Source organism: Euleptes europaea, chromosome 4, assembly GCF_029931775.1.
Source record: "Euleptes europaea isolate rEulEur1 chromosome 4, rEulEur1.hap1, whole genome shotgun sequence".
Lineage (NCBI taxonomy): Eukaryota > Metazoa > Chordata > Lepidosauria > Squamata > Sphaerodactylidae > Euleptes > Euleptes europaea.
Genome location: NC_079315.1, coordinates 4,866,626 through 4,890,080, shown reverse-complemented (window position 1 = coordinate 4,890,080; position 23,455 = coordinate 4,866,626). Strand labels below are relative to the sequence as shown.

Genomic DNA, 23,455 nt, shown 5'->3' with positions numbered 1-23,455 from the left:
TTGCGGCCAGATCCCCCTTTCGTCCCTTTCCTCCAAGGTTACCACCTCTTGACTCACCCGGAGAGCAACCAGTGTATCTTTCCAATTAGCCGTGTCTAAGGAGAAGTGAACTTCCCCCTTCTCATCCGTCAAGTGTGGAAATATCATCTCCACGTCATTGACATCGACGACAAGATAGATGGTCTCGTTCCTGACGGGAAAGCTGTTTATGTCACATTTCATCTGCAGGAGTAAAACGAGAGTTAATGCCCTGTTATTTTTCTAATGACATATTAGAAATTAAGATTTAATCTGTTCCGATTCAGTAAAAGAAACAGCAGGTTATTGAACTGAATAAAATACCTTACCGAAGTGTTTTGAGTTGTATAAAAGATATTTTAAAATTTGCTAAAAAAAAAAGCTAAGTTTGTGTGAAGCTGAGAAATCCCACATTTGAGAAAGTATGTGACTATTCTTTATGAGAACCTATATTTCTGACCAGCTTCAAACAACTACGGTTCCCTGGGGGTATATCAAAGGTACAAAGGTACAAATCCCTATCCTGACCTAAAAGAACTGTTTCCTTTCCTCATTCTTTATGCTCACGGACCAACAGTTCATGAGCAAAATAAATTCAATAAATTCAATAATACAGAAATAACCAAACATGCCGAAGCCAATTTCCTACACATGTAGTGGGGTTGTAGAAGAGCTAAGGCATACTGGAAGAAAGTGATCCAAATTATAGCTAACAGTCTCGAAATAAATATTCCGACAAATCCTGAGACCATTTTACTAAATTATATACCAGATATACAAAAAAGATCTACGAGACATATTCCTTCATATGATAACAACAGCTAGAATTAACTTTGCAAGATATTGGAAAGGAAACAAATTCCCGAATATAAATAACTGGGTAGATAAGGTTAAACAAACTTATGTATTAATTAAGCTGACTTATTATAAAAATGATAAAGATATGGAAGATCTAGATGCTGTCTGAATCCCAATAATCTCCAGAATGGAAAAAAACTTTCAAAAATCTAGAACGCGGAGAGAAAGGCAAGTAATATTTTTTGCTGGCTTTAATATGCGTAGCTGAGTTCATTATCTTTCTTATTATTATTATCATTATCATTATTACTTTTATCTGTAACAGTATGTAATTTTGATGAGATATTTTTTCTGTTTCTTTTTCTTTCCCCCAATTTTATGTATGTAATTTTATGTATGTAATAAAGTTTTTTAAATTTAAAAAAACAACAGAAATAACCAAACATACAGAAATACAATATCTAAGGAATACAGTTAAAAGGAGGTATCATTAAAAACCATAGTTAAAATTTTTGCCACGGTGAGGGTTACCTTTGGATCAGTATCAGCTTTGCAACTATCTCCTGCTTTAGGACAGGTCCCCACCTCTGAAAATATACTGTGATCCCTTTGTCTCTGGCGCGATCATGCTTTTTACAAATAAAAAAAATAATAACAGTGTCCAGACTCCCTGATCCACAATCACAAAATTGTTCAGAAAAGGGACCCCCCAAAAACCTGCCTGGTAACTCCCCCAGTGGCAGTGCATTTAATCTGGCCTCGGAAAAAAGCACTCGGTATTTGGGAACAGTTAAAAATTTACAATAAGCAGGTAGAAAAAGAACTGTTTAACCATAGAATCATAGATTTGGAAGGGACCACCAGGATCATCTAGTCCAACCCCCTGCACAATGCAGGAAATTCACACCTCTCCCCCACACCTCCAGTGACCCCTACTCCATGCCCAGAAGATGGCCAAGGGTGCCCTCCCTCTCATGATCTGCCTAAGGTCATACAATCAGCCTTGCTGACAGATGGCCATCTAGTCTCTGCTTCAAAACCTCCAGGGAAGGAGAGCTTACCATCTCCCGAGGAAGCCTGTTCCACTGAGGAACCGCTCTAACTGCTAGAAAATTCTTCCTATTGTTTAGAAGAAAACTCTTTTGATTTAATTTCAACCTGTTGGTTCTGGGCCGAAACCTCTGGAGCAACAGAAAAAAACTTGGCACCCTCCTCTACATGACAGCCCTTCAAGTACTTGTAGATGGTTATCATATCCCCTCTCAGTCTTCTCCTCTTCAGGCTAAACATTGTAGAGACCATTGCTATATTATTATGAGGTGTTAAAAATAAACAACCAAACGCTCTTAAATACATGGATTTGTGTAAAAGTGGGCTTGTAAGCCTTTTCACAATGTTTCTCTACCCCCCACCCCCACCCACCCTTGAAATGACATCCCCAATAATATCTTTCTTTCCTCTTAAATTTTGGCACACCAAAAGCAAGGTTCCAAGGAAAGAGATGCCAGACTGGATGGTTGGTTAATGGAGAAATTGGGCAGAAGCGTATCTAGACCTGACCTTTCCGGTATATGGAAAGCCATGCTTATAGAACGGGTTGAGGTTGATGAAGGACACGCTGACCGCTTTGGTGGCGACGGATATGTAGGCTCTTCCCGAGCTGACCACACCTGCAAAGAAAGAGGACATCCCGGCTGAGCATTTAGGCACCAAGGATCTGAACAAATACATCAGCAGAAACCCAATCTCTGGAAGAAGGAGAAGGAGAAGGAGAAGGAGAAGGAGAAGAAGAAGAAGAAGAAGAAGAAGAAGAAGAAGAAGAAGAAGAAGAAGAAGAAGAAGAAGACGGTGGTGGTGGTGGTGGTGGTGGTGGTGATGATGATGATGATGATGATGATGATGATGATGATGATGATGGAGGAGGAGGAGAAGGAGGAGGAGGAGAAACACAATCTCTGGAGGAGGAGGAAGAGGAAGAAAAAGAGGAGGAGGAGGAGTTGGTTAGGAGGAGGAGAAGGAGGAGGAGGAGTTGGTTTTTATATGCCGCCTTTTCTACCTTTTTAAGGAGACTCAAACCGGCTTACAATCTCCTTCCCTTCCCCTCCCCACAACTGACACCCTGTGAGGTAGGTGAGGCTGAGAAAGCTCTAAGAGAGCTGTGACTAGCCCAAGGTCACCCAGCAGGTTTCATGTGGAGGAGTGGGGAAACCAACCTGGTTCTCCAGATTAGAGTCTGCCGCTCATGTGGAAGAGTGAGGAATCAAACCCGGTTCTCCAGATCAGAGTCCACCGCTCATGTGGAGGAGTGAGGAATCAAACCCGATTCACTTTATTAGAGTCCACCACTCTTAACCACTACACCACACTGAACCTTTCGGAGAAAGCTCTGCGGCTTGTCAAAATTGCCACAGATTAAAAGTGGACGAATCTCCGTAATCGTTATTCCTGCCTGGCAGAAGGCAAAGCAGATCAGGACTAGAGAGATAGTCGTTTTGCAAAATTAAAGGTGAGCTGGACCCGGATGGGCCAGGCTAGCCCTATCTGGGTCAATCGTGGAAGCTAAGCAGGGTCATCCTAGATGGGAGACCACCGCTGTAGTCCAGGGCGCAGGAAGTTCTGTGCGGCCGCAGCGCCACTTCCACAAGACGCGCTGCTCAAGATGACCCCTCCTAATGAGGAGCTCAACAAGAGATTCCATCCAAACCGGCAGTAGGAATATTCCCAAAGCATAAGAAGTGAGCGACCCTCAGCTGTCGTTGGGGAGAGGCTGTGGCTCAGGGGTAGAGCATCTGCTTGGCATGCAGAAGGTCCCAGGTTCAATCCCCGGCATCTCCAGTTAAAGGGACCAGGCAAGGAGGTGATGGGAAAGACCTCTGCCTGAGACCCTGGAGTGCCGCTGCCGGTCTCAGTAGACAATACTGGCTTTGATGGACCAAGGGTCAGATTCAGTATAAGGCAGCTTCATGTGTGTTCATGTGTGTGTTTAAACCCACTTGATGCCGGCAGGCCCCACAGAGAGCTTTACGTTCTGTGAACAATAATTTACTGGCGGTCCCCGGCCCGAGGAGCGTGCGGCTGTCCTCGACAAGGGCCAGGGCTTTATTGGCCCCTGCCTGGTGGAACGGTCTTAGGGTTGCCAACTGCCAGGTAGTAGCAGGAGATCTCCTTCTATTTCAACTGATCTCCAGCCGACAGAGATCATGTCACCTGGAGAAAAATGGCCGCTTTGGCCACTGGACTCTATGGCATTGGAGTCCCTCCCCTCCCCAGGCTCCGCCCCAAAAACCTCCCGCCGGTTGTGAAGAGTGACCTGGCAACCCTAGACGGTCTCCCGAGCAACACTGGGGCCCTGCGGGACCTTAATGAGTTTCGAAGGGCCTGCAAAACGGAACCGATACGGCAGGTCTATGTCAGGCTGCTATCTCGGTTTCGTTATTGCCTCTGTCTCTGCGCTGTATTGTCTGCCCCCCAAGGTCGCATACCTAGGCCTGGGAACTCAGCTCCTGGGAAACTGTATTCAGCCTGTGCGTGTAATCTCCCGCCTTTCCTGCCTTATAATATCTCCCAGCTAGTGAGTCTCTCATAGCTGTCATTTTATTCGTTTGCACTGTATGCCTATTTGACCAGTAAAAGCCATCTGTTTGGACTCTATCTGACTTTGTGGTGATTTCTGGTTCTGTGGGCCAAGGGCTGACATTATGACAGCTAACACTTCTCTTCACCATTCTACTAGCCAGGCTGGAGCCCAGGGGGGTTCGCCTGCCACTTGGATGGGAGCTGTGCAGCTCTCCAGGTGATCTACACCCTGGAGCCCTTCTCTGAGGATCCTACTCTGTTACAAGACTTAATCGCTGAACTTTTCCGGACGACCCGAGAGGTTTGCCGCTTGAGGGGACTGGTACAGGAACAGTGGCAATCTCTTAAAGGACATCTCTGGATGTTAACGTCGGAGGATACTGATGCTCGTCTAGATCTTCAGGACTTGGATCAATTACTGGACGATGCCCGATTGGCGACTGAGGATTTACAAATATTAACTGGACTTTTGGATAATCTTATTTCTCGAGAAACTCTTTCTACCATGGCGGGAGCCCCGCCGGAGGGTTTTTCCCTGATCCCGGATGCAGCCAGCTGTCAGGCTGAGGCCAAGCGAGTCGCTATTAGCACCGCTCTTCTCCTTGTGGAATGTACAAAGGACACCCCGGTAGCCACCTTGGCTCAAGTTTTGACCTCGACTTTTGGAGCCGAGGCACCCGCACTGGCGGTTCGAGTACAACCTCTGCTGGGCGGGGAACCCGACCCCCTACTCACACTCCTGGAGACAGAACTTTTGCTGCGCATTACGGCAGAGACTGCCCTAAGACTTGAGAACGCCAAAGTTCTTGCGGATCAGCAAGCCGCCGAAGCGGCTAAGGTCGCAAGAGAGAGAGAGGCTGCGGAAGCAGCCAGGGCGGCTGCAGCAAGGATTAGGAATCTGGCGAACGTGGACACGCGCCCCAAGGACAATGTACTAGGGCTATCGGGTCTGTCTTTTTCCCCGGCGTTTGTCCCGTCGCGCGCGACCCAACGCGCACGCCGTTTGGCTGACCGACGTCGAGACTCAGGAGAGTCTGAAGACGAGGATTTATATGGGGATAGCTCTCAATGGGCCACAAGCTTCCGGACCAGTAAGCCTCATCTTACTGGTGGCCCGAGTGAGGAGGTTCATCTCTTACGAGCCCAGAATCGGGAGCTCTCCGACCGTGTTGATCAACTCCAGGAAGTAATGGAACTTATGCTTCAAGAGAACAGGCAATTACAACAAACCCTGATAGCTCAGAGACAGCCCATTCCGATACCGGGTCAAGGGGTACCCGTACAGCCACCCGCTAATGTGCCTGCTCCACCCTTGCCTCCTGGAGCTCCTGTTGCTCCTCCGCCCGGACCACCCGTGCAACCACCCGCTAATGTGCCTGCTCCACCCTTGCCTCCTGGAGCTCCTGTTGCTCCTCCACCCGGACCACCCGTGCAACCGGGTCAACCTGCGCCCGGCCCTTGGAAGCAACTCAAATTGAGGACTACGTATGACGGATCTCTCGAGACTTTGCCTTGTTTCTTGCATCAAGTGGACAGTTATATGCGAGAACAAGGACAACTTTTCCCCACGGAAGATAGCCGGGTGCGTTACGTAGCTTCCCTTCTGACAGGTAAAGCGGCTGACTGGATGGTCCTCCAGTTTGACACCCGCTCTCGTGCTATTCGTTCCCTCAACAACTTCATGACTGCCCTGAGAAGGAGGTTTGAGGACCCCTTCCTGGGGGAAAGAGCCAAAACGGAACTCTTACAATTAAAACAAGGCTCTGCTACAGTTCGAGAATTTGCCGATGAATTTCAACGACTGGCAAGTAAAATTGTAGGTTGGCCCGAGACCACCCTGATCCATCATTTCAGGGAAGCCTTGCATCCTGACATTCTGAACTGGTCTTACATGCGAGGCGATCCCGATACCCTCGAAGACTGGATCCTATTAGCCGAGGAAGTGGAAAGCCGCCGACGCTTTATTTCTCTTGTCCGTCAAAAGCACAAGGAAAAAGGCACCCAAAAGCCTCAACCCAAGGCACCACTGCTCGTCCCACGATATCCCCCACGTCCGCCCCAGGAACGTGAAGCCCGATTTCAGAGGGGTGCCTGTCTTACTTGCGGAGAAATGGGCCACTTTGCAGCCGTTTGCCCACGCCGCCAGGAATTATTTCGTCCCAGCACGACAACCCGCGCCCGAGGTCGTCCACCACGCAGAGGCACCGCGGCCACCCGCAGCGCAGCTCCGGGAAGACCCACACCCTCTGCACTCCATGCCGGGGACCCAGCCTCCCTGCCTACTACCAACGACCCCGCCGGGTCTCGGATTACAAGTGCCCCATTGGGGGACGACTTTCCCTCTTCGGATGAGGAAAATCCTTGGATTTCTCCAGCCTTAAACCTGGAATCTCCCCTCGACTTGTCAAAAAACGGCTCCGGTCTGTGGTGAATGGAGCGTCTCCACAGACCTCTCAGGATCTTCCTATCAAACCGAATGCTCCTACCAAAATCAAAGAAGTGGACTCCACCGTCTACGTGGATGCAGTTTTACAACAACTTAACGGTGGTCCACAAATCCCCGTCAAAGCACTAATTGACTCCGGTTGCTGTCGCACTCTCATAAGCGAAACCACTTTTGCTGCACTCAGAGCCGACTCTGAGGCTTTACCAGCCCCCGTCCAATTTGCCCAAATGGACGGAAGCCATTTCCAGGGGGGTCCAGTTGATCACCGCACCATAGGGGTGGCAATGGGAATTGGTTCCCACTGGGAACAAATAGACTTCACTATAGCCCCTATCCGATTTGAAGTGGTCTTGGGAATTAACTGGATTAAAGGACATAGTCCCAGTATTGATTGGGAAACAAACACTATCTCCTTCGCTAGTCCCACCTGCGACCAGCATCGGCAAAACTTTGCTCTGCTATATCCGCCCGTTCCAGCATTAACCTCTACTGCCCCAGCACCACCGGCTCTACCCGCTGTATACCGGGACTTTGAAGATGTCTTCGACCTTAGGGAATGTGATGCCTTACCCCCCCACCGGGCCTCAGACTGTGCGATTGAAGTGGTAAAGGACTGCACATTAACCAAGAGTAAGATTTACCCTATGAGCGCTTCCGAGCGCACTGTCCTCCGGGACTTTTTGGACAAAAACCTCGCCAGAGGGTTCATTCGCCCTTCGAATGCCCCAAACTCGGCCCCCGCGTTTTTCGTCCAGAAAAAAGAGGGCGACCTTCGCCTGTGCATTGACTTCAGAAAGCTCAATGCGGTTACCCAGACCAACGCCTATCCTATCCCATTAATATCCGATATTTTGGGACAATTACAGGAAGGCCGTGTGTTCTCTAAATTAGACTTGGTGGAAGCTTACTACCGAGTCCGTATCCGCGAAGGGGATGAGCACCTCACTGCCTTCTCTAGCTGTTTCGGAATGTATGAATTCCTTGTGATGCCGTTCGGATTAAAAGGGGCCCCGGGGGTCTTCATGCAACTCATCAATGAAATCCTACATGACCTTCTATATCGTGGGGTGGTGGTCTACTTAGATGACATTCTCATTTATTCGAAAACTATGGACGAGCATGTGGCTCTGGTCCGGGAAGTTCTGCAACGCCTGCGTAACCATCAACTTTTCGCAAAACTAGCTAAGTGCGAATTTCACCAAAGCAAACTCACGTTTTTGGGATACATCATCTCCCACCAAGGTCTTCGCATGGACCCCGCCAAAGTCCAAGCCGTCCTCGATTGGACTCCCCCCACCAACCGGAAGCAAGTACAGCAATTTCTGGGATTTGCAAACTTCTATCGAGGATTCATCCCTAACTTCGCCCAGGTGGCTCTACCCATTACGGACCTACTGAAAACTAAGGGAAAAGTAAGCTCGGCTGCCTTGCCCTCCGCAAAAATCCTATGGACTGAGCAATGCCAAGCCGCCTTTCTGGCCCTCAAACGCCTCTTCACTTCGGAGCCGGTGCTACAGCACCCAGACCCAAATCAAATGTTCATTGTGCAAGTCGATGCTTCCGATGTAGCCATGGGAGGGGCTCTCCTCCAGCAAGGACCGGATGGTCTTCTTCACCCTTGCGCTTACTTTTCAAAAAAATTTGCGCACGCTCAATTAAACTGGCCCATCTGGGAGAAAGAGGCCTCAGCAGTTCATCATGCACTGACTCTATGGCGACAATTCTTGGAAGGGTCTAAAGTCCCCTTTGAGGTTTGGACCGATCACAAAAATCTAGCTGCCCTCACGGGGTCCCATAAGCTATCGGCGAAACAACAACGGTGGGCGGAGTTCTTTGCGCAGTTCCGTTTCACCCTGAAGCACGTCCCTGGGAAGCAGAACGTTCTCGCGGATGCCCTCTCCCGTTTACCACAATATCCGGTAAAACTCGAAAGACCCACCAACTCTCTGTTCACCCCTATGCAACGTGGGGCTCTACCTATGCTGGCTGTGCAAACTCGATCCCAGCATCAGCACACCTTACCCAACGTACAAGCTCCGCCAGCCCAACCGACTGCCCAGCCGCCACCGCAACAAACCGGAGTTCCCGCCCTTCCTACCCCTCCGACCGCCCAGCCGCCTGCAGTCTGTGCGCCGCCGCACGTAAGCACTAGCCCCATAACTGTTTCTAAGATCTCCATGGCCGACGGGGGGGCCCCCTCCAAAATCCCCATCTCCGAGTCCTTTTTAACTGTCCTTCGGGACCAGTGCCTTTTAGAACGCACCGCTCATACCCTACCTCCTGGTGTTTTGGAACAAGGAGGCTCCTGGTACAAGGACTCGAAATTGTATGTACCCAAAGCTCTCCGAAAGGACGTTTTACATTTAGCTCATGGAGCCAAAACAGCTGGGCACTTTGGGTTTCTGAAAACCCTTCACTTATTGCGCAGACAGTTCTGGTGGGGGGGAATGCGTTCCAACATTGACTCCTTCATCCGCAGCTGTCCCGTTTGTGCCGCTGCGAAACGATCGCAGGGAAAACCCCCGGGACTGCTACAACCTCTTGAAACGCCCAACAAACCTTGGGAAGTGATTGCTATGGACTTCATGACTGATCTCCCTCTCAGTGGGGGTAAAACTGTGTTGTGGGTTGTTACTGATTTGTTTTCTAAGCAAATACATTTGATTCCATGCACAGGGATCCCCTCTGCTCAGAAACTGGCCCGCCTCTTCGTGACGCATATCTTTCGCTTACATTCGTTTCCGCGTAAGATAATTTGTGACCGTGGAAGTGGTTTCGTTTCTAAGTTTTGGAAAGCTTTCCTCAAGTTGGTGGGAGTGGAACAAGGGTTGTCTAGTGCATACCATCCTCAAACCGATGGTCAAACTGAACGTGTCAATGCTGTACTTGAATGTTATTTACGCTGTTATGTTAACTACCACCAGGATAACTGGGTGGAACTGTTACCTTTAGCAGAATATGCCTACAATAATGCCATGCATCAATCCACAGGTTTTAGCCCATTTTTTGCTGTGTATGGACAAGATTTCAGTCCCATCGCTCCTGCAGATGATGTAGAGGGGGAGGGGAACCCCGACATTGCCTCCTGGGCACACGCCCTCCGTACCACTTGGCCCTGGCTCGTTAGCAACCTCGACCGGGCCAAACGTAAATACAAAGCGCAAGCTGATAAACATCGCTCCCCCGGGGGTGATCTGCAAGTGGGTGCTTTGGTTTACCTTTCCACCAAAAATCTCCGTTCCACCCAACCGTGCCATAAGCTCAGTGCTAAATTCATTGGCCCTTTCCCCATCACCCGGGTCATAAACCCTGTCACGGTGGAACTGGCTCTCCCCAAATCCTTGAGGCGTGTGCATCCTGTTTTCCACATTAGCCTCCTCAAACCCCATGTTGCTTCTCCACAGTGGCATCCGGACCCACCTCCTGCGCAACCCATCATGGTGGGGGGGGAGGAACACTTCGAAGTCTCCAAGATCCTTGACTCCCGTGTTCACCATGGCAACCTGCAATATTTAGTCCGTTGGAAACATTTCCCCCCTGCCTATGACGAATGGGTGCGCGCACGGGATGTCTCCGCCCCCGACCTCGTCGACGCCTTTCACATTGCTTACCCGGATAGGCCAGCCCCCTTGCGAACTGGGAGGGGGCCTTGAGGGGAGCAGAATGTCAGGCTGCTATCTCGGTTTCGTTATTGCCTCTGTCTCTGCGCTGTATTGTCTGCCCCCCAAGGTCGCATACCTAGGCCTGGGAACCCAGCTCCTGAGAAACTGTATTCAGCCTGTGCGTGTAATCTCCCGCCTTTCCTGCCTTATAATATCTCCCAGCTAGTGAGTCTCTCATAGCTGTCATTTTATTCGTTTGCACTGTATGCCTATTTGACCAGTAAAAGCCATCTGTTTGGACTCTATCTGACTTTGTGGTGATTTCTGGTTCTGTGGGCCAAGGGCTGACAGTCTATAAATGAAGGGGCGGGGCCTGTGGAGGGTGGGGTTTGGGGATGGGAGGAGCTTCAATGCCATAGAGTCCAATTGCCAAAACAGCCATTTTCTCCAGGTGAACTGATCTCTATAGGCTGAAGATCAGCTGTAATAGCAAGAGATCTCCAGCTAGTACCTGGAGGTTGGCAAACCTAACTTGTGGCATTATGCCTCACTGCGTGTGTCCCCCCCCCCCCCCGCAAATATTCTTGTATATGCCTGTGTCTGGGCTGGTACCCAGCAAACAATCATCATGTGGCCCTAGTTGTGGGGGGTTACACTGCCCGACCGGGTCTACAGTGGCTGCTATCACCCTACTAAGAGAATGTCATCTTGATATTTTATTTTATTCTATAGTCGTACTAGGATATTGTGGGTTTAAAGGTAAAGGTCCCCTGTGCAAGCACCGGGTCATTCCTGACCCATGGGGTGACGTCACATCCCGACGTTTCCAAGGCAGACTTTGTTTGCGGTGGGGTTTGCCAGTGCCTTCCCCAGTCGCCTTCCCTTTACCCCCAGCAAGCTGGGTCCTCATTTTACCAACCTCGGAAGGATGGGGGGCTGAGTCAACCTTGAGCCGGCTACCTGAAACCAACTTCCGTTGGGATCAAACTCAGCTCATGAGCAGAGCTTGGACTGCTGTACTGCAGCTTACCACTCTGCGCCATGGGGCTCCTATTGTGGGTTTAGCCGATGTTTTTATGGTTTAAAATGTTCTTACCCGGCCATTTTCTCCAGGGGAACTGATCTCTATCGGCTGGAGATCAGTTGTAATAGCAGGAGGTCTTCAGCTAGTACCTGGAGGTTGGCAATCCTAAGCAGGGGGGGTTAAGGTCTTCCCCTCAACACACATTCCTGTGCAAAAGTCCCATCCCAAGATGGTATCCTTTGCTTTCCCATTTGGTGCCAAAGCCCTCCACGCAGATGGGCACCCTCACGTTTCCCCCCTCCATTTTTTTCTCTTTCCTTCTTACCTGTTCCTTCCTCCTCCAGTTCTGCAGAAACCCGAAGATTACTACCATAGCCTTTTTGGGACAGATTAATGTCAGCCGCACTGATGGTAATAACGGCACTGCCGGTCTTGTCTGTCTGGGGATGCAAAAAAAAAGAGAAGTCAGACGGTCACCTTGTCCTCCATGGCTCCCGCTAAAAGATTTCATTCCGTTTTAGCGCTGCTATTTATTTCGTACTTTTTAAAACCGTGGCGTTCCTCCCAGGAACTCCCGGTTGTGCGTGTCATTTTTCTCTCCTTCCATTTCTTCCTCACAACAACCCTGTGAGGTAGATTAGACAGAGGCCCATCAGTAGTGGTTGCCAGCTCCAGGCTGGGGAATACCTGGAGATTTTGGGGGCAAAGCCTGTGGAGGGCGGGGTCTGGGGAGGGGAGGGACTTCAATGCCATAGAGTCCAATTGCCAAAGCGGCCATTTTCTCCAGGGGGATCTGATCTCCATCAACCGGAGATCAGTTGTAACAGCGGGAGATCTCCAGCTAGTACCTGGAGGTTGGCAACCCGACCCATCTGGGTCTGCTAGATTCTCATCTGCCACTCTAACCTAGGGGTCTGCAATATGGTGCCTGCTGAATCCTTTCCTGGCACCTACCAATGTGTCTAAACAATGTAGGGATGCCAACCTCCAGGTGGTTACTAGAAAGTAGGCACCACTGCGCATGTATCACTGGGATTAGGAAATCAGCACAGAAGCAAATGTTATAACAAAGTACAAAAAGTATATTGAATTCTACACACATATACAATGAAAACTACTATAACAATTTACTACTAATGCTATACCTATCCTAAACTAATATATAACACGAATGAGAGTTCTTATATCATGATCCAACGCAATACAAAGTCAATACAATACAAAGTTAATAGTATCCACACAGGTAAAGTTAGAGCATCCAATGCTGATGCAACTTATTGTTCTTCTTATTTTCATTCACAGCGATCCTTCCAGGAGGTATCGTGTTATATATTAGATTAGGATAGGTATAGCGTTAGGAGGAGGAGGAGGAGGAAGAAGAAGAAGAAGAAGGAGGAGGAGGAGGAGGAGGAGTAGTTGGTTTTTATATGCCGACTTTCTCTACCACTTAAGGCAGAATCAAACCGGCTTACAATCACCTTCCCTTCCCCTCCCCACAACAGACACCCTGTGAGGTAGGTGAGGCTGAGAGAGTTCTAAGAGAGCTGTGACTGGCCCAAGGTCACCCAGCTAGCTTTGTGTGTAGGAGTGGGGAAACGAATCCAGTTCACCAGATTAGCCTCCGCCGCTCATGTGGAAGAGTGGGGAATCAAACCCGGTTCTCCAGATCAGACTCCACCCCTCCAAACCACTGCACTTAACCACTACACCACGCCGGCTCTCAAATTGTGATAGTAGTGCTCATTGTATATGTGTGTAGCATTCAATACACTTTTTGCACTTTGTTATAACAACCTCCAGCTGGTGGCAGGAGATCTCCTGCTATTACAGTGGGGGGTCGAAAGGGGAGCATATCGTTCTCCTCTCCTGTGTTTCATCCTCACAACAACCCTGTGGGTTAGGCTATGCTGAGAGGGTGTGATTTGCCCGAGGTAATTCAGAACAGCCTCCCTGAAAGAGTGGGGATTTGAACCTGGGTCTCCCAAGAGGTAGGGAAGGAAAAGATTAAAAATCCCCCTCTTCCCCCATTCTGTTCTCCCCCTCAAAACTGCAGCCCCCATAATGCTGTTTGGAAAAGAGGGGGCGGGAAGGTGCTTTAAAATAAACACATGCATCTTTCAATTGGCTCTGGCTCAGGAAAGTTTATGTATGGATCTTCCAAGTGAGGGGTCTGGAGACCGTCCTATGAGGAAAGGTTGAAGGAGCTGGGTATGTTTAGCCTGGAGAGGAGAAGACTGCGAGGGGATATGATAACCATCTTCAAGTCCTTGAAGGGCTGTCATATAGAGGAGGGTGCCGAGTTGTTTTCTGTTGCCCCAGAAGGTCGGCCCAGAACCAACGGGTTGAAATTAAATCAAAAGAATTTCCGTCTAGGCATTAGGAAGAATTTTCTAGCGGTTAAGAGTGGTTCCTGAGTGGAACAGGCTTCCTTGGGAGGTGGTGGGCTCTCCTTCCCTGGAGGTTTTTAAGAAGAGGTTAGATGGCCATCTGTCAGCAATGCTGATTCTATGACCTTAAGTAGATGATGAGAGGGAGGGCACCTTGGCCATCTTCTGGAGTAGGGGTCACTTGGGGTGTGGGGGGAGGGAGGGAGTTGTGAATTTCTATGCATTGTGCAGGGGGTTGTACTAGATGACTCTGGTGGTCCCTTCCAACTCTATGGTTCTATGTGTCACAACAGTCTTTGTTGATTCCGTGCTTTAATTTCAAATCAAAGAGCACAGTGATTCTCCAGGTAAGAAATAAAGAAGGTGTCCAGGTTTGCCCAGAGGCTCTTCTCACTTAGTTTACCTTGGCAGTGTACTCTTTTTTAATGGGAATCGTTTCATTTTGTGCCAATTCCCAAAAATAATAGGACCTGTCTCTCCTCAGGGTCAGCCGCACAGTCCCACGAACTCCCTTTCCATATGTATACCTGTGTCAGAAGACAGGGTGAGGGCAGAGAACAGAACTATTAGGGGTATACACTAGGATATATATACCTGAGCTGAAAACAAACCCAAAATTAGCTGTTTCAGGATGGTTTTGGGTTATCCGAAATGACCTAAAAAAAAACCCTCCCAAACTCCAGAAATAAATACTTCTGGAGTATTTCTGGTTTTGGGTGCAGGGGCCAAGAAGGAGAGAGAGGAATCTGGTCCACCAAACCGCTGTTTGGCAGACCCTCCCTCCCTTTCAATTTTAAAGGTTCATTGTTTTCTACTGGAATATCTGGCCTCCGCTACCCCCATAGAAAAACAATGGCCCTTTAAATGTAAAGGTGCCGAAGAGGCTAACTAATAGCTGATCGGGTAGTGGACCACAAACTGAACGTGAGTCAACAGTGTGATATGGCGGCTAAGAAGGCCAATGCAATTCTGGGCTGCATCAATAGGAGCATTGTGTCTAGATCAAGGGAAGTAATACTACCACTGTATTCTGCATTGGTCAGAACTCACTTGGAATACTGTGTCCAGTTTTGGGCTCCACAATTTAAGAAGGATGTTGACAAGTTGGAGCGTGTCCAGAGGAGGGCGACCAGAATGGTCAAAGGTCTGGAATCCATGCCCAATGAGGAGAGACTTAAGGAGCTGGGTTTGTTTAGTTTGGAGAAGAGAAGGTTGAGGGGAGACATGATAGCCAGGTTTAAATATTTGAAGGGATGCCATGTTGATGAGGGAACTAGCTTGTTCTCTGTTGCTCCAGAGACTAGGACACGGAGTAAGGGATTTAAACTAATAGAAAAGTGATTCAACCTAAACATTAGGAAGAACTTCCTGAGGGTGAGGGCTGTTTGATGGTGGAATGCCCTGCCTCGGGGTGGTGGTGTGGTGGAGTCTTTGGAGATCTTTAAGCAGAGGCTAGATGGCCATCTGTCGGGAGTGCTTTGATTGTGGGATCCTGCATGGCGGGGGGAGGGTTGGGGTCACTGGGGATGTGGGGGGAGGTAGTTGTTAATTTCCTGCATTGTGCAGGGGGTTGGACTAGATGACCCTGGTGGTCCCTTCCAACTCTTAGATTCTATGATTCTAGGTAGACCTGGCACCGGAGGCTAGGTCTACCACCGATAGGACGTAATGGCTTTTTAATGTAAAGGGACTGAAGAGGCTAACTAATAGCTGATCAGGTAGACCTGGCATCGGAGGCTAGGTCTACCACCCATAGGAAATAATGGCCCCATTATTTCATATGGGTAGACCAGGCCTCTTTACCATCCATAGGAAGTAATGGCTGTCTTCTGCGACAGACAGCAGATGAGTGTTCTTTTGGATTCTGAAGAGCGCCCTCGGTGCAAGCAGGGTTTGGAAAATAATTCCCACCCCACTGCTCCTCTTTCCGTTTCCCGGGGCTGGTTTGTCACTTCCGAATGAGCCACCCTCCACTTGGCTGCCTCCACACAATTAAGGAGACCACAAGGCTTGACTCACCTGCCAGTCACTTTGATCTTTATTTCTTCATCTGAAGTGGTGACTAATTTAGGGACTTCCAACAATACTTCGAACTTAGGCAGCACTGCAACGAAGAACAGAGAGGCACGGAATGAGTCGCGCAGAAGAGGATCCATGCTGAATCTGTGGCAGTTTCTAAAGTCGCGCAGAAGAGGATCCATGCTGATTCTGTGGCAGTTTCTAAAGGGACCAGTCTAAGACTAAGAGTCACGGGAAACTATGTGCCAGAGATTCATCCTAAATGACACCCACATAAGAGCCCTGTTTGGATTGGGGAGGAGGGGACGGGACAGAGACCTCTCCCATCCAAGTAACAACCTTGCTTGGCTTATGAGATCTGACGAGATCAGGCTGTACCACGCTGCTTTCTCTCCTGAATACCTTTTATTAAAGGTAAGGGTAAAGGTCCCCTGTGCAAGCACCAGGTCATTCCTGACCCATGGGGTGACGTCACATCCCGACGTTTACTAGGCAGACTTTGTTTATGGGGTGGTTTGCCAGTGCCTTCCCCAGTCATCTTCCCTTTACCTGGGTACCTGAGCAAGCTGGGTACTCCTTTTTCCGACCTCGGAAGGATGGGAGGCTGAGTCAGCCTTGAGCCGGCTCTACCTGAAACTGACTTCCGTCGGGATCGAACTCAGGTCGTGAGCAGAGCTTTTGACTTCAGTACTGCAGCTTTCCACTCTGCACCATGGGGCTCCTGCTAACCATATTGGACATTGTGCAAACATTCGAGCCCACGAAGACTCTCCGTCAGGTTCGTGTTGCAAGATTTTAAAAGAGAGAAGAGTAGAAAGCAGCCTCTCAGGCGATGGTGCGAAGGTCTGATCTGAGGAGACCAGCAAGATCAGACCTTTACACCGTGCTTCCAAATTTCCTATCACATTAACAGAATCTCACACCTTTACTGCAATTGATTCAATTTTTTTTTCCAAGCATTGAGTTTATAACCAGATATTTCGCTATGGGGCTCAGTTGTTGATTGTAACACTTCCACTCGATCTTCTGAAAAGTGCAGTTGCGGAGTTATAAGGAGAAATATGCAGCTCGTACTTGTCTACTTAACTCTGCAACGAAAATGCCCAAAGACTTATTTTTTAAAGAGTGAAAGTTGGGAACTAGTATGAGACGGGATATGATAACCATCTTCAAGTACTTGACGGGCTGTCATATGGAGGAGGGTGCCGAGTTGTTTTCTGTTGCCCCAGAAAGTCGGACCAGAACCAACGGGTTGAAATTAAATCAAAAGAGTTTCAGTCTAGACATTAGGAAGAATTTTCTAACAGTCAGAGCGGTTCCTCAGTGGAACAGGCTTCCTCGGGAGATGGTGGGCTCTCCTTCCCTGGAGGTTTTGAAGCAGAGGCTAGATGGCCATCTGTCAGGAATGCTGATTCTATGACCTTAGGCAGATCTTGAGAGGGAGGGCATTTGGCCATCTTCTGGGCATGGAGCAGGGGTCGCTGGGGGTGTGTGGGGGAGGTAGTTGTGAAATTCCTGCATTGTGCAGGGGGTTGGACTAGATGACCCTGGTGGTCCCTTCCAGCTTTATGAGTCTATGTTGCCATAGATCACTATAGCATCATAACACTATATCGCTACAGCTATTACAGATCCATAAGAAAACCCTCCAGTGATACTGGTGCAAGTGGCTGCCATGGAGGGCTGAGGCAAGGAAAGTGCAGGGAAAACTAAAATGACTAAACTGAGGCTGTCGTATTTTGGTCACATCATGAGACGTCAAGAGTCACTGGAAAAGACAATTATGCTAGGAAAAGTGGAAGGCAGCAGGAGAAGAGGAAGACCCAACAAGAGATGGATGGACTCTATAAAGGAAGCCACGGCCCTCAGTCTGCAAGACCTGAGCAAGGCTGTTAAGGATAGGATGTTTTGGAGGACTTTGATTCATAGGGTCGCCATGAGTCGGAAGCGACTTGACGGCACTTAACACACACACAAGTAAGATTTTGTTTTGACTTGGATCTTCCTTTTTCGCTCGTCTCCAAAACGCTGAAGAGTCAGAACTCAAACTCCCGCTTAGGGTTGCCAATTCCAGGTTGGGAAATTCCTGGAGATTTGGGGGGTGGAAGCCTGGGGTGGGCGGAGTTTGGAGAGGGGAGGGAGCGCAGCATAGATGTGATGTCATAGACTCCACCCCCCCCCCAAAAAAACTGCCATTTCCTTCCGGGGAACTGATCTCTGTAGTCCGGAGATCGGCTGTCATTCCGGGAGATCTCCAGACCCCACCTGGAGATTGGCAACCCTATTTTAGAGAGGTTGCACGATTGGCCGGTGGTGGGTTCACATCCCCCAGGTTCTGTCCCTCGTTGGGGCTTTATTGCTGAGTTCTCAGGAGCGTACCGCATGAAAAAAAGATATAAATTAGCTGCTTTGCCATTCTAACCCCCCGAGAGGCAGCGAGAGGTTTTCGTCCTTGCCTGCAGACAATTCTCTCTCCCTTCCTTTCTTGGAGCCCGTCTCGCTGGCAAAGGAAAAAATCCCCCTTGGAAAACTCACCATATTCCTCCACTTGAAAATGTTCCCCTCCCTGATATTTTCCCACTTGGATGGTATACCCTCCCAGGGCTGCTTCAGATGCCAGGGGGAAGGAGAGATCCGCGATGCCTTGTTTGGTTTCCACATCCAGCCACTGGCCAATCCGGTTCTGGTTGGGATCCTGTAAGCAAGAGGGGAAGAACCCTGAAAGAGATTGGCTTGGTCCAAGTTGTCAGCTGTAGATTCACCAATGGTGAAATTCACTGCGTGTGTGTGCGTATGTGCGAAGGGGGAGAGACATATTTAGGGTTGCCAGCTCCGGGTTGGGAAACCCCTGGAGATTTTGGGGGCGGAGCCTAAGGAGGGCGGGGTTTGGGGAGGGGAGGGACTTCCATGCGATAGAGTCCAGTTGCCAAAGCGGCCATTTTCTCCAGGTGAACTGATCTTCGTCGGCTGGAGTAATGTTAGGGCCACATGCTCCCGACAGCTGGCCCCGACCAGCAGTCTAGCTGCAGCCTCCAAACAAACTTCAAGGGTAGCCCCAAGTAGAGCATATTGCGGTAGTCCAGTCTGGATGTAACTAAGGCATGCATCACTGCGGCTAAATTTGACCGATGCAGGAACGCATGCGACAGAAATATTAGCCAAAGCTGGGCAAAAGCAGTCAGGGACCACTGCAGCCATCTGGTTTTCTAAGGTGACCGTTGCGAAAACAACTGCGAAACTTTTCAAGAGGATATAACTCCATCCAAAACAGGATAGATCTGAAGTCCCTGGTCAGCCTTTCTACTAGCCCAGAGGACCATCGAACCTTAAAGTCAACCTCAGAAATTGAACCTTTGGTTCAATTAGGACCGTGTTTTCTTTGTCCAAGACTTTAGAATGCATGCAAAAATGATAACAACTTATTTGTGAATCGATGTTTTGTAGCCTGCTTGTTTTTAGGTTGCCACCCTCCAGGTGGCGCCTGGAGATCTCCCAGAATTACAACTGATCTCCAGGCGACAGAGATCAGTTCCCCTGGAGAAAATGATTGCTTTGGAGGATGCGACTAGATGGCATTACACCCACTGAGGTCCCCCCCTCCCCAAACCATGCGCTCCCCAGGCTCCACCCGAAAGTCTCCAGCTATTTCCCAACCCAGAATTGGCAACCTTGGTTGTTTTGCTTGGGTGCACCACCCAAGTGAAAAGATGTCTTCCTTATCTGATCGCAAACAACGTGAACTCCTCCCTGACCACCCCCACCCCGCAAATCCATGCTCTGAAATAATGTCGGAACGGCCTCATGACTTACACGGAGCTGCACGAAAGAGATCTGCAAAGTGGAAGAGAAAGTCAGAATCAGTGTCGTCCACAACAGAATAGACTCAGTTTCAGGTCATGTTCCGCAGGACCATCTAAGACAGGGGTGGGGAACGTCAGGCCTGGGGGCCATTTAAGGCCCACGAAATCATTTGGTCTGGCCCTTCGTGGGTCCTGGCAGATCTCTAGCTCAGAAGGATCTAAGACTGGTGATCCGCCCCCTCCAGCAGACAGGAATAGCCTCTATTCAAGGCAGATGTGAGTTTGTTTTGTCGAGAAAAGGAACCTTTTACCCCCCTTGCAGAAGAGTCGTTAGCTATGGAGCTGCTAGGACCACCCAATAAACTGTGTTAACCCTTTCCCACCAGGGCCATGGAGAAACGTATTCCCTCTGTACTACAAGAGGGCTGGGGGCGGAAGTGGCAACAATGGAGGGGTTAAAGTAGGGTTGCCAGGTGCCCCCAGCCATTTACCCCTCTGCCTGACGACCACCTGAGGGTCGGCAGGCAAACGTGCACGCGTGCGTGCATACGGCACACAGAACCGGAAGTTTAGAGCCGGAAGTACCGCCTCACGAGGGGCCTTTACCTCTTAGTTTGAGTGGTAAAGGGCCGCTTTACCACTCAAACTAAGAGGTAAAGGCCCCTTGCGAGGCAGCACTTCCGGTTCTAAACCGGAAGTGCCGCGCATGCATCGGCGCACGATTACAAAGAAAAGCCTCCCGCTGGAGGAAAGGAGGCACCTGGCAACCCTAGGTTAAAGGGGGCATGGCCAGAATGCACGGGGGGAGGGTAGTTCTTAGCCAGTGTGTCCTTATTTCATCCCTGCAGGTGGAGGTAGCAGGAGGCAGCTGTAGAATCCGGCCCCGACCATGCGGACCAGGAGCAACTCCGGCGTGTGGTTGGACGGCCACGCCCGGCTGGTGCAACAGACCATCCTGTGGGCAAGGGGTGAGTGCGCCACCGGTTGGATGCCTGCCTGCTTGCCCACACCCGGGGGATGTCATCTGGGGCAGCTTTTTAAGTTGATAATTTTGTATGGCCCAGGAATGATGTTATAAATATCTAAATATCCAAGCCCAGGCCAGCCAGTCTCTTGAATTAGCCTCAAGGCCATCTCTGAAGGAGAGAAGTGAAGCCTGCCATGTTCTTTGCCGGCTGCCATCTCCTGCCACTTCACAACAAGCAGTTCCTTCCTTCCACAGGCTTCTTTTCTTCCTGTCACCAGCACCCGACCTGTTCCAGCCTATGACTTGTTAGTTAAGAACCTCAGAGGAGCCCTGCTGGATCAGCCCAGTGGTCCATCGAGTCCAGCATCCTGTCTCACACAGCGGCCAATTAGCTCTTCGCTACAGGGCATAGAGGTACTGAGATTCAGAAGGTTACTGCCTCTGAATGTGGAGGTTCCCCTTTAGTCACCCTAAATAGTAGCAACTGATCGCCTTATCCTCCAGGAATCTGTCTATGCCTGTGGCCATCACTCCATCCTCTGACAGCAAATTCCACAGGCTGATCTCTCAGCTTCACCCCTTTCTCGACCCCATAAGGGTGCCCTCTCCTCTAGCATCAGGGGCAGGACTGGCACACCTGGCAATCATTAAAGGGCAGAAGCAGGCCGGCAGCTATAGGGGCACCGGGGAGGCTGAAGTTGGTTCCTTATTCCCAGTTCGTTCCCTATTCCCAGTTCCTTGGACCACCACAGATCATACACCCCCACATTCAGGGGACTGTGCCCTTCCAGATGGCATATGCTGGGTCCTGGTCCAAAGTCCGGTTCTTGTGCCAGCGGCTCCCAAGTGAGGTGACCCAAGGACCAAGGCACATGCAGACCCTGCACCCCAAAATAATCTTTGGACCACCCCAAATGACACATCCCCACACTCCAGAGACTGTCCCCTCCAAGAAGACATACAGCGGTGCCCGGTCCAAACACCGGTTCTGGTGCCATTGGCTTCTTTTTGGGTCCCCCCCCCCAGAAACCTGTATTGCAAAGAGGTTTTGAATAAGGAACTGGAGCTCTGCACCCCAAAATATGGATTGGACCACCACATATCATACACCCCCACATTCAGGGGACCGTGCCCTTCAAGATGGCGCATGCTGGGTCCTGGTCCAAAGTTCGGTTCTTGTGCCAGCGGCTCCCAAGTGGGGTGCCCCCAGGACAGTTGCCCATACAGACCCTGCACCCCAAAATCATCTTTGGACCACCCCAAATGACACATCCCCACACTCCAGAGACTGTCCCCTCCAAGAAGACATACATCGGTGCCATTGGCTTCTTTTTGGGTCCCCCCCCAGAAACCTGTATTGCAAAGAGGTTTTGAATAAGGAACTGGAGCTCTGCACCCCAAAATATGGAATGGACCACCACATATCATACACCCTCACATTCAGGGGACTGTGCCCTTCGAGAAGGCGCGTGCTGGGTCCTGGTCCAAAGTCCGATTCTTGTGCCAGCAGCTCCGAAGTGAGGTGCCCCCAGGACCAAGGCACATGCAGACACTGGGGCTCAGCTGCACCCCAAAATAATCTTTGGACCACCCCAAATGACACATCCCCACACTCCAGAGACTGTCCCCTCCAAGAAGACATACAGCGGTGCCCGGTCCAAACACCGGTTCTGGTGCCATTGACTTCTTTTTGCGTCCCCCCCAGAAACCTGTATTGCAAAGAGGTTTTGAATAAGGAACTGGAGCTCTGCACCCCAAAATATGGATTGGACCGCCACATATCATACACCCCCACATTCAGGGGATCGTGCCCTTCGAGATGACGAATGCTGGGTCCTGGTCCAAAGTTCGGTTCTTGTGCCAGTGGCTCCCAAGTGGGGTGACCCAGGATAGATGCCCGTACAGACACTGCACCCCAAAATAATCTTTGGACCATCCGAAATGACACATCCCCAAACTACAGAGACTGTCCCCTGCAAGAATACATAAAGCGGTACCCGGTCCAAACACCGGTTCTGGTGCCATTGGCTTCTTTTTGGGTCCCCCCCCCAGAAACCTGTATTGCAAAGAGGTTTTGAATAAGGAACTGGAGCTCTGCACCCCAAAATATGGATTGGACCACCACATATCATACACCCCCACATTCAGGGGACCGTGCTCTTCGAGATGGCGCATGCTGGGTCCTGGTCCAAAGTCCAGTTCTTGTCCCAGTGGCTCCCAAGTGGGGTGACCCAGAACAGATGCATATAAAGACACTGGGGTTCAGCTGCACCCCAAAATAATCTTTGGGCCACCCCAAATGACTCATCCCCACACTTTTGAGACTGTCCCCTCCAAGAAGACATACAGCGGTGCCCGGTCCAAACACCAGTTCTGGTGCCATTGGCTTCTTTTTGGTTCCCCCCCCCCTGCGCAAAACCTGTATTGCAAAGAATTTTTGAATAGGGAACTACTTTCCCCTGCAAGAGGACATACAGTAGTGCTTGGTCCACACACTGGTTCTGGTATCACCTGTTTCTATTTGTGGTGGCCTGTGAAAATCTTGGATTGCGAAGAAGTGTTTGGGACATTGGTGAGCCTTCTGCACCCCAAAATTAAGTTTTGAGCACCACATATCATACACCACATATCATACATTCAGGGTATGTTCTGGGTCCTGGTATGTGCTGGGTCCTGGTTCAAAGGCCGATTCTTCTGCCAGCTGCTCCTAAGTGTGGTGGCTCCAGGACAAATGAGAAGTTATCAGCTCCCTTAGCATATGTGTTAAAGGTCCACTTGCAGGTCAATTAGTAACTGACAGCAGTTACCTAAGTAATTA

The 23,455-nt window shown here is 49.8% G+C and overlaps 1 protein-coding gene across 1 annotated transcript in view; it reads right to left on the bottom strand.

The window, feature by feature from the left end:
* Window positions 1-23,455, bottom strand: part of LOC130476390 (alpha-2-macroglobulin-like protein 1) — a 97,216-nt gene that overhangs the window by 48,339 nt on the left and 25,422 nt on the right. Inside the window, exons 7-13 of the mRNA XM_056848326.1 lie at window positions 18,883-18,893; window positions 18,406-18,565; window positions 15,871-15,955; window positions 14,255-14,378; window positions 11,790-11,904; window positions 2,377-2,486; window positions 58-222 (exon numbers count right to left, since the gene is read on the bottom strand). Of these exons, the coding sequence (XP_056704304.1) occupies window positions 58-222; window positions 2,377-2,486; window positions 11,790-11,904; window positions 14,255-14,378; window positions 15,871-15,955; window positions 18,406-18,565; window positions 18,883-18,893 (770 nt within the window). The remainder of the gene's footprint in view (window positions 1-57; window positions 223-2,376; window positions 2,487-11,789; window positions 11,905-14,254; window positions 14,379-15,870; window positions 15,956-18,405; window positions 18,566-18,882; window positions 18,894-23,455) is intronic.